The sequence below is a fragment of the Pipra filicauda genome, unplaced genomic scaffold (genome assembly GCF_003945595.2).
Source record: "Pipra filicauda isolate LSUMZ 115617 unplaced genomic scaffold, ASM394559v2 scaffold4_size7858003_pilon, whole genome shotgun sequence".
NCBI classification, from domain to species: Eukaryota; Metazoa; Chordata; class Aves; order Passeriformes; family Pipridae; genus Pipra; species Pipra filicauda.
Window position 1 is genome coordinate 7,742,931 of NW_024104643.1, and position 14,922 is coordinate 7,757,852.

General features: G+C 50.5%; 1 protein-coding gene and 1 long non-coding RNA gene across 2 annotated transcripts; one reads left to right on the plus strand and one right to left on the minus strand.

The window, feature by feature from the left end:
* Positions 1 to 5,246: 5,246 nt before the first annotated feature.
* LOC120324353 lies at positions 5,247 to 10,722 on the minus strand. The gene is made up of 2 exons (XR_005565614.1): positions 8,929 to 10,722; positions 5,247 to 7,663 (listed from the first exon to the last, which is right to left on the minus strand). It is a non-coding gene; the product is annotated as an uncharacterized LOC120324353 (long non-coding RNA).
* SLC32A1 (solute carrier family 32 member 1) lies at positions 10,709 to 14,479 on the plus strand. Its single transcript, XM_027711625.2, has 2 exons — positions 10,709 to 11,481; positions 12,318 to 14,479. Exons 1-2 carry the CDS (start codon positions 11,110 to 11,112, stop codon positions 13,503 to 13,505), a joined length of 1,560 nt encoding a protein of 519 aa, XP_027567426.1. The 5' UTR covers positions 10,709 to 11,109; the 3' UTR covers positions 13,506 to 14,479.
* The last annotated feature ends 443 nt before the right edge of the window (positions 14,480 to 14,922 follow it).

Below are 14,922 nucleotides of genomic sequence, written 5' to 3' on the forward strand. Positions count from 1 at the left end.
CCTTCATAACACAGTACCCTGAGGGTGTGTGCCCATTCAGAAATGCCTCTTTCCGATCTAAGGCATTATTTTTTCGCACATCAGAGACAAAGGGCAGCAGCTCTGCGGTCTCACCATGGACACAGGGGAGTGCTCAGGTTGTGCAGGTGGATGCAAATCACAGCTCATGGCACGCCTGTTCAAGCGCAGGAATGGTCCAGTGGGCTGTAAATTCAAAGCTGTTAAAGTCTGTGTGAGGTGTTAAATTTCAAACAGTAAAACACATTTTACCTTTGTATTTTCTTCAGTATCACTCTAGAGAGCCTCTCAGAGCTATGTCCCAGTTTCTGATGCAGGCAGCTGGGGAGGAGAAGGGGGAAGCACGGCTGTCATGCAGGTAAGTGCATTAAGGCTACTGGTGACACAAGCAGAAATCCCTTGGATGCAGTGATGGAAAAGGGAGTTGGGAACACCGGAATGTAGCTTCCTGGGATGCTGTTGCTGCCTGCACACTTTGATGCTGCTGTACCACTGATTGTACAGCCACATGGTTTGTGAGGATCACAGAAAAACAGCTGTTTGTAAATAACAGAAACATAGGTCACCTTCATTAAGTTTTAGAGTAAACACCGCGCAGGGTTGAAGAAGGCAGTTCACAAGGCTCAAAGAATAGTGAAAGAAATTACTTTCAGGCTTTGCAACACTTTCGGAAAGGTGCAAATGAATCTCTGCTTCTACCCAGCTGTGTGCTGTAAGCTGACACCTTTAACAACGTGCTTTTACTCCTGCTGTTGTTGCAGCTGGGGTCCCTCTCAGCTCCCTGTGTGTGAGGACTGTGCTCAGATCCATGCGGGAGAGCAGTTGCCACCTCAGTGAAATGAGACAGCTCTCCTGGGCATGCTGGCAGGGGACTGAGCCTTGTGCTTTTACAGGCGTTGTACACTGATGATGGACCTGACCAGAAGTGAGAAGAGGATCTCTGCATTGTTTCCAGTGACAGGTTTTGCCTTGTAGCCAGTTAACCTCTCTACATCCTTCCTCAGCACACTCCACGTGAGCCCCTGTGCACTCCTTGTGCAGTGCTATGGAGGCTGAACCAGAAATTAGCCCTGATCTGCAGGTGAGTGTGTCTTGGGACACAGGTGAGTAGAAGAGGCTGAACTTCCATCAGTGAGTGGACGACAAGGCACAGAAGGAGAAAAAGCCCTTCTATGGTTATCAATGTGAATGTGGGGTCTGGCCCCATGTCGGGACCATCCTGCAGAGACCCCGCTCCCTGGAAATGTTCAAGGCCAGGTTGGACAGGGCTTGGAGAAACCTTCTCTAGAGGAAGGTGTTCCTGCCCATGGGAGGGAGTTGGAACAAGATGGTTTTAAGGTCCCTTCCAACCCAAGTCATTGTGTGATTCTATGAGAACAATGCTTTTTTGTGCTGGCACTAAGACACAGATTTAGAGCCTGGCAAGGTTTTGTGTGTGTATGCTGACAAAATGGCATTAGTACTATCTGAAAATCAAAGGAAAATCAAAGAAACAGTATCAGAGTAACAAGGAACCAAGAAAAAAAAAGAGAGAGAGATACAGTTTGATCATAGAATAAAACTTTAATTCTTATAAAGCCCTGAATGAGACACAGGAAGGGCAAATATTTGTTCTGCTGCTGACCTTCTCAGGCAAATAGCACATCAGGCCCTGCAGGGCTGGAGGCATTGTGCTGAGGGGAAGTGAGAAATCACCAAAAGCCAGAGAGGGCTGTAGAGAACAACTGATTACTCAGGGGAGACATGATGAACTCCCCAAACTCCAGCACAGTGAGAAACCCTTATCTGGTTGAATGTGCCCAAATAACCACCTTGGGTTTTGAGAGAAAGAGCTGTCCCAAGAAGGCCACCTTTCCCTGCTGGTGCTAGCTGCAGGAAAGAAGGTACCACATGGATTCCTGGCACCAGCAGGAGCAGTTTTGGGCAGTCATGAAATACTGGGATGCCCTCAAGTTCTCTGCCCCTGGGTAGAACTTCCTTACCAAATTGCTTTAAATCTGGAGTATGACTATTGGAGAAGTGCTTAAACAGAAACTTAGCAGATAGGGAAGATCAGCTTAGTTGAAAATCACCAGGGAAATAAAAAACCTTGAAGAATAAGAAGCTATTTTACACAATTAACAAAACAATTGCTCTTAGTCAGACATTCTGTAAACGTTCTAGTGCTTAGAATGGAAGCATCTCCCTGGGTTAATAGTCTTTCTTCCAGTAGGAAAATGGGTTCATTTTACCATTACTTATTGCTGCTGAAAAGAGAGGAATTAATTTCCAGTGTGTGTCTAGAGCTAAAATTCAAACATGTTTTCAGCACATGTGTAATAGTCTGCATGTGAGTGGTCCTTATGTCTCAGATAGAGAATAGTGCTTGGTATTTTGAGCTGAAAAATGATCTTGTAAAAAGTTTTGGTAGAATTTTCCATTCCATCACACTAAGAAGCTGATTTTGGTGATGTCTCTGTCTCTGAGGGGACAGCACTGCTGTCAAAAAGGGGAAAGGTGCTCACCTGAGCTTGGCACACTGCACAAGCATAGAATCACAGAGTGGTTTGGGTTGGGAGGGACCTTAAAGACCATCTTGTTCCAGCCTCCTGCCATGGGCAGAGGCACCTTCTACTAGACCAGATTGCTCAAAGCCCTGTCTAACCTGGCATTGAACACTTCCAGGGATGGGACATCAAATCAGTCACTTATTTTACCTACGTTTCCAAAAAGTGATTTTTTTTTTTTTTATTCCTACCTGGGATGTGTGGCTGGCGGGTGACACCAGCCACCAAAGCAGTGGTGGCTCTGATCTCAGCCCAGCTTGGAGGTTAGGACAGGTTTAAGATGTAAAGGAGAAAGACCATATGAGAGAGGAGCTACAAATGCCAACACCTGGCTGATGGGTCAACAGGGTGTTTGTTACTCGTGGCTCTCGGTCTCCTCATCCTGAGAGCCCCCCTTAGTTCCTTTATTGGGGGCAGCTGATCACCTCCATAATGATGCCATTTGTGACTAATCTTCCAGGATTAAAGATGAACTGTGGCTGCTGCGGGCTTCTACCTTTGCCGCATAGCAATGAGAGCAGAAAGTCAATTAATTACCTTCTCACTGGAATCCAGGGGCCCTTTCGTCCTTGGCTCAGCCGAGTGTGTAATGGAAAAGGGAGAGAGCCGGCTGCAGCTGGCCAGCTGGGAATTGCATGACAAAGTGAAAGATGAGCTCTGGGGAAAAGGAGAGGGAGGGCACTGGGGGGAAATCCTCATCCTACAGGTTCATTAAAAAAAAAGTAAGATGCTATCTGTTCTCTTTCTGTACTTTACACTAGATGAGAGAAAAAACCCTCTCTATAGTGGTCTGGTCTTCTGCCTGTGTGGTTGATGCTGAAACCCCCAGGGCTGGCTGGACTCCTTAGGTGCCTCTGGACAGGGAACTCACTGCTTGCTTGCTCATGAGGACAGTAAATATTACCCTGTCCGAGCTTTCCTACTCTGAAGTGCTGACAGGAAAGCTTTCCAGGACAGAGTATTTGAGAAACTGTACAGAAATGCTACATTTAGACTGTAATTACAAAGTGCTGTCCCTGTGACTGGATCCATAAGTCAGCACAGAGGACTGTCTACAGTGGGAGGTGATCTGCTGCTCAGTGTATCCAGGGTTGCTATAGACACTCCTGAAACAGCAGATTAAGACACTGAGATTGGCTGATCTCTCTGAGCCATGTAAGAAACAAACAGATTCTCTATTGCTTGTGTCAGACACAGGTAACTGCATTTCCTTGCACCCCAGCAGTCCTGGAAAGGCTGGTTCTGCCTGATTCTGAGTCCCCTTTGGTTGCAGAGAGCCCTGTGGTCTCCCTCTCCCTGGGCTGCAGTGTGTTCTCCCAGCACTGTTCATTGCACTGCTCACGCTACTGTTGTGGGATGAAAGGAATCAATGTGTGTGGAGACTTCTTGCAAAAAGAGGGTTTTTTTTCTCTTTGCTTGCTTTATTTAAGACTTTAGGACTCTGCTTGAACTGCAGAGCAGAGGAAGTTGAGATGAGTGCAGCATCCAATCCTCCCCCACAAGCACCAGTATCCCCCAGCTCAGAGTGGGCATGCAGGGGACTCGAGAACACCAGCATGAGGTGAGGTTTTCTGCAGATGCCATGGCATGGGAAGTGTTGCTGTGGGCTGAGCTGTCTTTCCCTTTGGATAAAGCAATGACATACCTCACCTTACCCTTTGGCGTTCCTTAGGACACAGCAATAGCTACGCGTGATGTTTTTCTGGGTTGAGATTTTTACTGTACTCTTAAATGGCTTTTATTTTTGATCTCTGCAAAAAAATTGACCCAAACTGATTGATGATATCCACATGCAGAGGCTGCACATCCAAATCCTGCTGCTGGAAACAGCAGGCTACACAAATTCAGGTGGGGTTCTGGTTCAGAGACCCAGCTGCAATTTTCCCAGTAGCAGAAGTCTCAGGGTTAAGAGTACCCAGTTTGTGCCACTCCAAAACATCGAGCAAGATTCTGTTAAAGGAAGATACACAAACTTCTGTATGCTGCCTTCCCCTGTTGGCCTTGGCTGAGCACCAGGAATATCACAAAGCAGAGACCAGGTTTTTCCAATATGCTGGTCTTGGCTTTTGGATGGGGCTGGGAGACATTTGCAAGAGATGTGAGTGACTGTGTGTGTTGCTGACCTGCTTTTATCAGAAATGGACACAAAAAGGAGAATGAAAATGGACAGATGGGGGATGGAGCTGGCTGAGAGTGAACCCTCCTGACAGGAAACACCCCAAAGGCAAGCTGGCTTCTGGGGCTGTCCCTCTGCTCGGAGAGGCTCTTCCTCACTGCATGCACAGATGGAATAAAATTAAGAAAAAATAACATTTAAAAGAGGAAAAAAATAAAGAAAAAATATAATTATATAAAAGCTTTCCAGTACTGGAGCATCATCTGACCACAGGCTGCTTAGGGAGAAATTTCCTGTACAAACCAGCCATCATTCATTACAGCAGCTTTTATTCTGTGCTTTGAAACATTATGTGTGGTCACCACTGTTTAACTATGGCTAGAGGTAATGCAGACTCCCTGCAACTTGTGCTTTCTTTGCAGGTTGCCCCCAATTTTGCTTAAAATCACCAAAAAAAAAAAAAAAAACCAAACCCAAAACCAATGTTATGCTGGAGGAAAACAGCCAATCTAGGACTAGAGATCACAAAAATCTAATTTCAAAAAGCAGCACTTAGGCTCCGCAACTGCAGCAGAAGAGCTTTTTATTTGAAAGTTGACATTAAAAAGCTTGGCACCTATGAAGTATGTGCTTTCCTTTCCCACTCCATAGTCTGGGAAAGACTATGTCATAGTCACAGTATTTCCTGTGAAATACAAGCGCATGTATATATATGAATATTTAATTTGACATTGATGAAGCTTTATGTATTAAGTCCATGAAAATGCTGTTAAGCTCATGGGAACAATAAAATTTTTGTAATGAGCTGGGATTTGGTACTGCAAGTGCCCAATGGTTATCACTTAATTTTGATGTCAACCATAGAGACAAACTACAAGCTAAATTTAATTCCGTCTTATTGGGAATGTTGTGGTCAAATTGCAAATAAATTTTTAGCTTATAGATGATAATGGTTTATCGGGGCTCCTCCCTTCTGGGAAATGAAAGTCACAGAAATTCATGTATAAACTGTCTCCCAAATTAGAGATGAGAAGCTGTCTATTTTGTAAATAGTGAGGTTAAATCAAGATGCCTTTATTTAGTTTTTACATATTCTCCTGGCAAATTTTCTTACTGTAAGACATGTTAATCTAAAATGATGATATTCACAGCCCTTTATATGCTCAGTCTTTGTTTTATGTCTCTATAATTTAGGCAGCCATTTTGTGTTCAGTAAAAAAATTAAATAAAGAGGGGACATCCACTGCGGGCTTTCTCCTGGAGACTTTGCCTCTGGATTTTACTGTGTTATGGTTATTTTATTGCAGTGTCTGTCAGCCTGGCTGCAGCTGTCCTTGTCTTGAACACCAAACTGTGAATTCAGCCTCAACAGCCAGAGCACAAAACAAGCAGCAGCCTGTGTGATTCTGCATCCAGCATTTTTGCCTTGTACCTTCAACATGTCAGTCAGCTCTAAACATGGGCAACAGGGAGAAGGTGGAACCCAAGGCCTGGGGCATTCCAGCGTGCTGGACTGCATCCCACAGCCCATCCTCCCCTCCAAAACCCACTCACCACATCCTGATACCGAGGCCTTTCCCTTCCCTACCTTCCTGAAATTCCCAGAGCTACTAACTAGGTCACGGGAGCTGGTCCCAGTCCAGCAATTTGTCTAATTGCCTTTTTATACTATATTGTGCGACTCTTTATTATCCTGTCGGAGTTCCCAACGTGGTATCAGAGGGGGCACAGGAGGCCGAGCTGGGATGAAGGGCACTGCTGTGCAGCCACTCATGGACAAGAGCTGAGAATAAGCTTGTGCATCACTGATGCTGTGGGGATGGCATCTAGAGGTGCTTTTGGCAGTGGCTGGGGGAAGGAGGACTGCTTCCCACACCTGGGATCACCTCTCTAAGTACCCAGGTGCATGTCCAGGGGGGTGGCTACTGCTCTGAGAGTGACTGCCTGAGCTGACTGCACGATGTCTGCTCCATGGGCAGAAGTGACCACGGAATCTTCTCAGGTCATTAGGCAGAAGGTGCCCCTCAGCCTTCTTGTTTCTGCAGCTGGCAGCTCTGCTGGAGATGCCCGGCAGCAGATTTTCAGGAATTATTATGGCATGAGTAAGGAAACCGAGCAGGAATCAGAGGGTTACACACCTGCATTCAGTCACCCACACTTTTCGTGAGTACTGCAAAGGAGGGTGAGAATGAACAAGCAGGATTTACAAGTCCCCCTTTTCACATGGTCACAATTTGCAGCCCAGTGTGTTTGTGGCAGTTCACAGCCCACCAAAAGCCCAGGTGAGTCAAATCCTTTGGGGGCTGGGAGTCTGACTGAGCAATGAACCTGTCCTGCTCCCAAATAATCACACCTTCATGCAACTGGCACTGTGCTGTGCCACCCAGCAGCATGAAGAGGGACTGGCAGTGAGGGCTGTAGAAAGCTCACCCACCCAGGATTGGCCTTCTCTGCTTCCCTTAAATGATTTTTGAGCACGAATAGGTCTTTTCCCTTAGCTTGTTAATCAGAAGACCCAGCCACAAATCCCACGAGCCTTCTCTGAAGAGATAAGGCAGTCGCTCCTCTGGCTGGAAGTGGCGTTTCCTGGGGAGGATGGGGAGGTCTGGATAAGCTGTTCTCCGCAGAAGCAGGGCTGCACACCCCCAGGGCTGCTCGAGGGGGTACAGGAGTCATCCATCCCGCTCCGGGGAGCGGCTGCGGAGAAAGCAGCTAGTGCCAGAGCCCCCCGGCGCCAGCTCTGGCAGAGGAGAGGCTGCTGCTCGCTCTTTAGCTTCGTCTGAAACGATTTGCAGCTCAAGCGCCCCTCTGAGAGCCGCTAACCTTTCGATGAGGTTTGGCACCGTTATCCTGCTTGGGTTAATTGGGAGTTAGAGAGAGTTCAGGAGTGACGCGGCTGCCTCCGTCTGTCGGTCCGTCCGTCCGTCCATCGATCCGCCCCTCCAACCTCCCACGCCTCGCTCAGCTCCCGCTCCCCGGCGCGCTGCAGGCAGGGATGGGGAGAGAAGCAGAGGTAAATGCCCCGACCCTCCTCTCCGTCTCTCCGGGCTCCGCTTTCCTCTCTTCGTCTCCCTCTTTTTCTCTGTATGTCCCGTCCCCCGCTTTCTCCCCGATTTCAGCCGCCGGTAGAAGTCCAGAGTGGATTTCCTTTTTTTTTTTTTTTTTTTTCCCAGGTGCTACTGCAGAAAGTCTTTTTCTCCCTCTCCTGGAAAAGGGGCAGAAGCGAGCTGCCGTCCCAGGGGCTGGTTAGGGCGGCTCCGAGGTGCGCACCACCAGCGCAGGGGTGGGAGAGGCGTGTGTTGGCTCAGCTCCTAGCATTAAAACCGGGTGGGCACAGCGGCACCGCGGCATCCCCTGCTCCTGTATCCCTCGGACCTCGCCAGAACCTGAACTCCTTACCATCCTCTGCATCCCCCGGCAACTCTGCGCAACGCCCGCACCCCCCCTCTCTCAGTTTCCTACTCATCTCGGTGTCCGACGAGGCTCAGCAGACCCCTGGCGTTCTGTAGGGTGTCAGAGCGAGGGGTTCCCCGAGCAAAGAGGGGGCACAGCTGCGTCCAGCAGCGGGAAAAGAGACTTCCCCAACCCGATGGTATCCCTGGCCGGAGGAACGGCCCGAGCCCCTCGAGGAGGACGAGGGTCCCACGGCCCTCACAGAGGAGTCCCTGCCCGGGGGCAGCCTCTCTGCACTGGTCCCGAGAACCTGGACTTACTTTCGAGATCCCTGTGGCGTTTTTTGTTCGGAGTTTTTGGTTGGTTTGTTGCTTTTCGGAGGGTTTTGTTTGGTTTTGGTGGGCTTGGGTTTGGTTGGGGTTTTTTTGGTTGTTGTTGGGGTTTTTATGTTGTTGGTTTGGGGTTTTGTTCGGGTTTAGATATTATTTTAAATGTAATATTTGTTTACCTATTTATTTATTTATTTATTTATTTATTTATTTATTTATTTATTTGTCTTCGTTTCGGATTTTTTTACCCAGCCCGGTACATCCGTCACACTCTGGATGCTCAACGAGCAACCGAAAGCCCGTCTCCTCCACCCTTGGCACGATCATAGATAGACTGGGGTTGGAAGGGACCTTAAAGATCATTGAGATAGCTGAGACTCCCTTCCTCTCCCCGGTATCGAGGGGTGCTGGCTGGGGGTGCGGCGTCATGTCCGGCGGGGCCGTCTTAGGGCTCCCAGATGAGGTTTGGATGTGCTGGGGCAGGGGCGGAGATGTGTCAAGGCGATTTAAGGAAATATTCACGTACCAGACAGAGGTTTGGATGAATTTTCGTTCCTTCTTCCCTGATGCCCCTTGCAGCCTCCAGAAACAGGTGTTCTTCATGTCTTCTTTCACAAAAAAACTCGTTTTAGGATAAATAAAATTAATAATAATAATAAAAAGAGAAATAAATCGTTGGATTAATCCCTCGAGGTGTTCGTCGTAGCAGTCATTTTCCAGTGGTGGGAAGAGGTGAAACAGCAGTTCCAGTGACGGCCCGAGCCCAATGCATCCTCCTCTGGCCGATTTTAATTTTCCCTGCTTAAACCACAGCCCGTCGAGACGATGGTAAACTCGGGGCGAAGCGCTTCCCCGCTCGGCTTTCTCGACCTATTTGTGCACTGACATGTAATAATTCCTCCGCAAAGCCTCCTCTGCTGCCATTCAAAAGCCCCATTTTTGCGGAGTTGGCTGTAGCAGCAGCTACCCCATCCTTACACCGGGAGCCGGGAACAGCAGCCGAGACACCTCTTAGGGGTAAAGACCTCACTGGGGATATTTATTTGGGGCGGGGGTTTTACGCCTTTCAGTCTCTTTGCACACAATTTTCTTTCAGATTCTGCCGGGGGGGGCGGGGGGGGAAACACAAAAAAGAAAAAAAAAGGTATTTAAGGAGGGTATTTAAGGTTTCTTTCCCTAGGAGTCGAGGAGGATTCGTTCCCCACCACTGCTCAGTGCCTCAGCCCACCTGCAACCGCAGCCCGAACGCTCCCTCTCCGCTCCCTCAACAACGATATTGGGAAATAATTTAATACTGGCTTTTCCACTCATCTGTAGTAAAACAATGCTCTTTTTTTACCTTCCAAAATAGCAAGCGAAACACAGATTCCAACCTCCCTCCCCCCACCTTTCAAAGGATATATATATAATTTTATTTTTTTTAATAAAACAACGATTTAAGTGCTCCCTCGCCGCAGAGGGGACGTGCTCTCCGCACACCGCTCCAAAATGCCATTAGTCCCCCTGCCACCCTGCACTTGTCTGTGCCACAGCACAGCACCGGAATATCCCGTTGCCGTTGTTGGCTGTGTTGAACGCTCATCTCGGAAAATTCAAAATAAATAAAAAATCGTAAGGCTTTTGACTGACAAAGCGCTTGGAAACAAAACTAAAATATCGGTATTTCATTTAAAGAAAGGAGAATCTCAGCATTAGCTGGGGGGGACGGAGAGCTCCGCACTGAGCATCCTGCCGGGTGCCGGTGCAGTGCTGGTGCGGTGCCGCCCGGCTGAGGGCCCCGACCAGGAGCGGGGCTCCGTGTCCAGCCGGTTTTGGAGCTCATGGATCGCGGGAATCATTACATCCAGCTGAGCTCTCGCTCCCTGTGCTCAGGTGGCCACGCACCGCTGTGCTCCCCGCGCAGGGTTCGCTGCCCAGGCCGCCCTCCACCTCCGAAGGGGCCGCGCATTTTGGGGGGCAGAAAAAAGCAAAAGAAGGGAGTGCGAGGAGGAAAATCCCGTTAAGAACCGGTCAATAGACGCCTGTCTGCCTCTTCAGCGGAGCTCTTTTGTTTCTCTGTGGGGAAGCGACTGGAGGCCAGGGGCCCGCGGGCGGGTGCGGGGCGGGTGCGGGGCAGGTGCGGGACAGGGCGGGCTGCGCAGGGGCTGCGGAGCCGGGCGGAGGTGTGGGGGGGTCCGCGCTGCGGCGATGCTGGCGGGGCCCGGCGGGCGTGGGTGGGGCGGGAGAGGAGTGCGGGGGGGCTGGGCTTGGCCGGGGACGCTGGTACCTCCCCCAGAAATGCAGTAATTCTCTCCCCTCTCCTCTTCTCTCCGTGAGGTGGGCGCACTGCGATGGAGACGCAGCGCGCTCTACCAGGGGCTCGCGCTGCCCGTCTGGTGACATCCTCCGGCTGCTGACTGCCCCCCATCCTGCCCGGCTCGTCCCCCGACCCCACCGCGGGGCCCGGCGGAGCGGCGCGGAGCAGCGCGGAGCGGGCGGCGGAGCGTGCGGGCCCGCTCCCCCCGCAGCGGTGTCATGCCCCTGGGCACCCCGGCCGGGAGCCGCCCGCACTGCGCCGGGACGCGGAGGTAGCGGCTCGGAGCAGCCACTCGCAGCCGCCCAAAGCCGGGCGCCCAGCTCCCGTCCGCCGCCCCGCCGCCCGCCCGCCCCGTCGGGATTTTCCCTTCCCTGAGAATCTGCGAGCAGTGGAGTCACCCGAGCCGCAGCCATGGCCACCCTCCTCCGCAGCAAGCTCTCCAACGTGGCCACCTCGGTGTCCCACAAATCGCAGGCGAAGATGAGCGGAATGTTCGCCAGGATGGGCTTCCAGGCAGCCACCGACGAGGAGGCGGTGGGGTTCGCCCACTGCGACGACCTGGACATGGAGCATCGGCAGGGGCTGCAAATGGACATCCTCAAGTCCGAGGGTGGAGAGGAGGGTGCAGAGACGCCCCTGGAGGGGGACATCCACTACCAGCGGGACGGCACCGGGCCCCTGCCGCCCTCCGCCTCCAAGGAGGCCTGCTCCGAGCTCTCTGGGCAGGGCAAGCCCAAGATCACCGCATGGGAGGCGGGATGGAACGTCACCAACGCCATCCAGGTACGGCCACCGCTGCGCCGCCACCGCCGCTGGGCACCGGGCAGTGCTCCCTTATCCTGATCCCAATCCCGCTCTGCGATCCGTGGACTGATTGCAAACCTGCTTTAGGAGAAAGGGAAAGAAGGCGGAAAAGGGCATAGAAGGGGGAAAAAAATAGATGAAAGATAGAGATAAAAATGGTGGGGGAAAGGAAAGAAAAAGAAAGAAATATTAAAAAATAAAAGGAAACTAAAAGCCCCCAGCAGGGTTCTCTCCTTTGGCCCCCCCACCCCAGAGGAGGGCACAGTGCCAGATAGGGGCCCGAGCCCCAGCCCCATCCCACTGTGGCTCCCACAGGGCTGGGGCTGGCTGGTGTCCCAATCAGGTTACCCCAGCACATGGGCTAGGTGGACAGGGGGATAGGGAGCCCGGGGGGTGACCAGGCTGGTGGCAGGATTGCACCAGGATGGGCCTGGTCTGGTGCCTCCAGAGGTCCCCGGCTATGAGGGTCTTGGTGCACTGAGAGGGGCTGGCGACAGAGAAGGTAGAGACTGGGGGCAAAGCCCGGGCGCTGAAACCACACTCACTATTTCTGGGTGCTGCGGTGTGAGATCATGCAGATGTGCAGGTGTGACTGTGGGGGTAGCACGTCAGCGAGGGAGGGTGGTGCATCACTGTGTGTGGCTGTGGCTGCGTGGCGTGGTTGTGTGATCGACTGCGTGGGTGTGATGGTGGTGCCAGTGAGGCAGCGAGAGCACATGTGACTGTGATGATGCAGCTGCATGTACTCGGCTGCAGGCGTGGGCCTGGTCCCCTCCACCACTGAGCAACACGGTTTCCATTTTGTCTCTTTCTAGGGGATGTTTGTTTTGGGCCTGCCCTATGCCATCCTTCATGGTGGATACCTAGGACTCTTTTTAATAATTTTTGCCGCAGTGGTTTGCTGCTACACTGGGAAAATCCTTATTGCCTGTCTTTACGAAGAGAATGAGGATGGGGAGATAGTCAGGGTGAGAGACTCCTACGTGGACATCGCAAACGCATGCTGCGCGCCTCGCTTCCCCACCCTTGGGGGCAGAATTGTGAACGTGGCTCAGATCATTGAACTGGTCATGACCTGCATCCTCTATGTGGTGGTCAGTGGGAATCTGATGTACAACAGCTTCCCCAACCTGCCCGTCTCCCAGAAATCATGGTCCATCATTGCCACGGCAGTGCTCCTGCCTTGTGCATTCTTGAAGAACCTCAAGGCAGTCTCCAAGTTCAGCTTGCTCTGCACATTAGCCCACTTTGTCATCAACATCTTGGTGATTGCCTACTGCCTCTCCAGGGCACGCGACTGGGCCTGGGACAAAGTCAAGTTTTACATTGATGTAAAGAAATTTCCCATCTCTATTGGCATCATTGTCTTCAGCTACACCTCTCAGATCTTTCTGCCTTCCTTGGAGGGGAACATGCAGAACCCCAAGGAGTTTCATTGCATGATGAACTGGACTCACATAGCAGCTTGCATCCTTAAGGGACTCTTTGCCTTGGTCGCCTACCTGACGTGGGCTGATGAGACCAAGGAGGTCATTACAGACAACTTGCCATCTACCATTAGGGCAGTAGTCAACATTTTCTTGGTGGCCAAAGCCTTGCTCTCGTATCCCTTGCCATTCTTCGCAGCTGTGGAAGTCCTGGAGCGGTCCCTTTTCCAAGATGGAAACAGGGCTTTCTTCCCCAACTGCTACGGGGGCGATGGGCGGCTCAAATCCTGGGGACTCACCCTCAGGTGTGCCCTGGTAGTTTTCACCCTGCTCATGGCTATCTATGTCCCCCATTTTGCCCTCCTGATGGGTCTTACTGGAAGCCTGACAGGCGCAGGGCTCTGTTTCCTCCTCCCCAGTCTTTTCCATCTCAAACTCTTGTGGAGGAAGCTCTTGTGGCACCATGTCTTCTTTGATGTTGCCATTTTTGTTATAGGTGGTATCTGCAGTGTCTCTGGGTTCATCCACTCTTTAGAAGGCCTCATAGAGGCCTTCAGAACCAATGCTGAAGACTAAGGAGGGGCCAGAGTTGGTGCAGTAAGAGAATCGCATCGAACATCCGCATAGCCAAATAATTCTGCATCCCTTTAATGGAAAGAGTCATTATTTTCGTTATGTGCATCCAAAAAATTCTATATCATAGAATCTGCAAATTAAAGGAAATAAGACGAAAGTGCTCACCCTGATGTCTTTTTAAATAAGCTCAGATTTAAATATATTTTTTTTGTTATTTAGATTTTTTTAGAAGGAAATTATCTGGTGCCCCACTCCTATCTCCTCACTCGTTGCCTGAAGCTTGGCCCCCAACAAATGGCCGGTTGGGAAACAGTTGCAGTTTTCAATACTCCTTACAGATATGCAATTCAGTGTTTCAGGAGCTGAAACACAGGTGCCAATCCCATGGGATTGGGTCACTGCGCTCACAAACGGAAGCAAACCCATCGTGGGTGCTGGGAGCAGGGACTTTCATTTTACACTTGGTGAGATGGATGTAGATGAGACCCAGATTGTATGACCAGCCCAACAAGCCCAAGCAGCAGCTGACGACCAGAAATGCCAATTACCTGCAATGTTTACACCGTTGTCACATAGGTGTCAGGACTGCTTAATTCTTCCATCCAAACCCATACCGAGGAATGGAGCTTCCCATCGACTATAATATGTTGCCTCTGGTTGAAATCGCAGCCCTGGAGTCCACTTCTCAGTGACTTTTGTTTTGTTTTATTTTAACAATCGTTATTTCTAAATTATGAAAAGCTAAAAAAAAATACATATTGTTGGATTTGACGTCGTTTCAGGATACAGAACAAAACTACGACACAATTCATTCTGTGCAATCTACCAGATCCGTGGAGCTGTTTCCAATGTATGTGTGGTGTCATTGTGGTAAATAAGATGAAAAATGTATATCAGAAAAAAAAATCTATCTTTAACATATAATGTGGTACATAAATATATCGAAAAAAATAAAGAGAAAACATAGATGATGAGGCTGGCCTGTTTCGTAGGGGGCTTGGAGGAGCGGGGCAGGGACAGAGGGACGTTCATCCTTCCCCCATCGGGAGTACTACACATTCTCGGGGTAAGGTCGGGGCAGCGCCGGGTTGTTATCGACAGTGGGATTAAGCTGTTTGCAAGAGGTAGGACACTTAAATTTCGGGAAAGGGTCGACTTACAGCTGGGGGGGGAGGGGGAGGGGGCTGCTTTCACCCCTCAGCCCAGCTTTGCTTTTACCCTGTAGTGGTCAGACTCCAGGGATGGATGGAATTTGCAGATGTACCCCGAGGTTTTTCTCTGAATAAGGGGAAGAAAACCCCGTCGCAAACAAAGGGGGAGAAATAAACGAAATAAAGGGCTGGAGGTACCCCTGGCTTGAACCAAACTCACCGAACCCTGCCCAGGGGTGCGGAGCATGGGGTTGATCCCCCCCCGG

Excerpts from the sequence above, each read along its gene's own strand:
- SLC32A1 (XM_027711625.2), top strand. The coding sequence starts at position 11,110 with ATGGCCACCCTCCTCCGCAGCAAGCTCTCCAACGTGGCCACCTCGGTG. Across the intron at positions 11,482-12,317 it reads ACGTCACCAACGCCATCCAG|GGGATGTTTGTTTTGGGCCT; the intron begins GTACGGCCACCG and ends GTCTCTTTCTAG.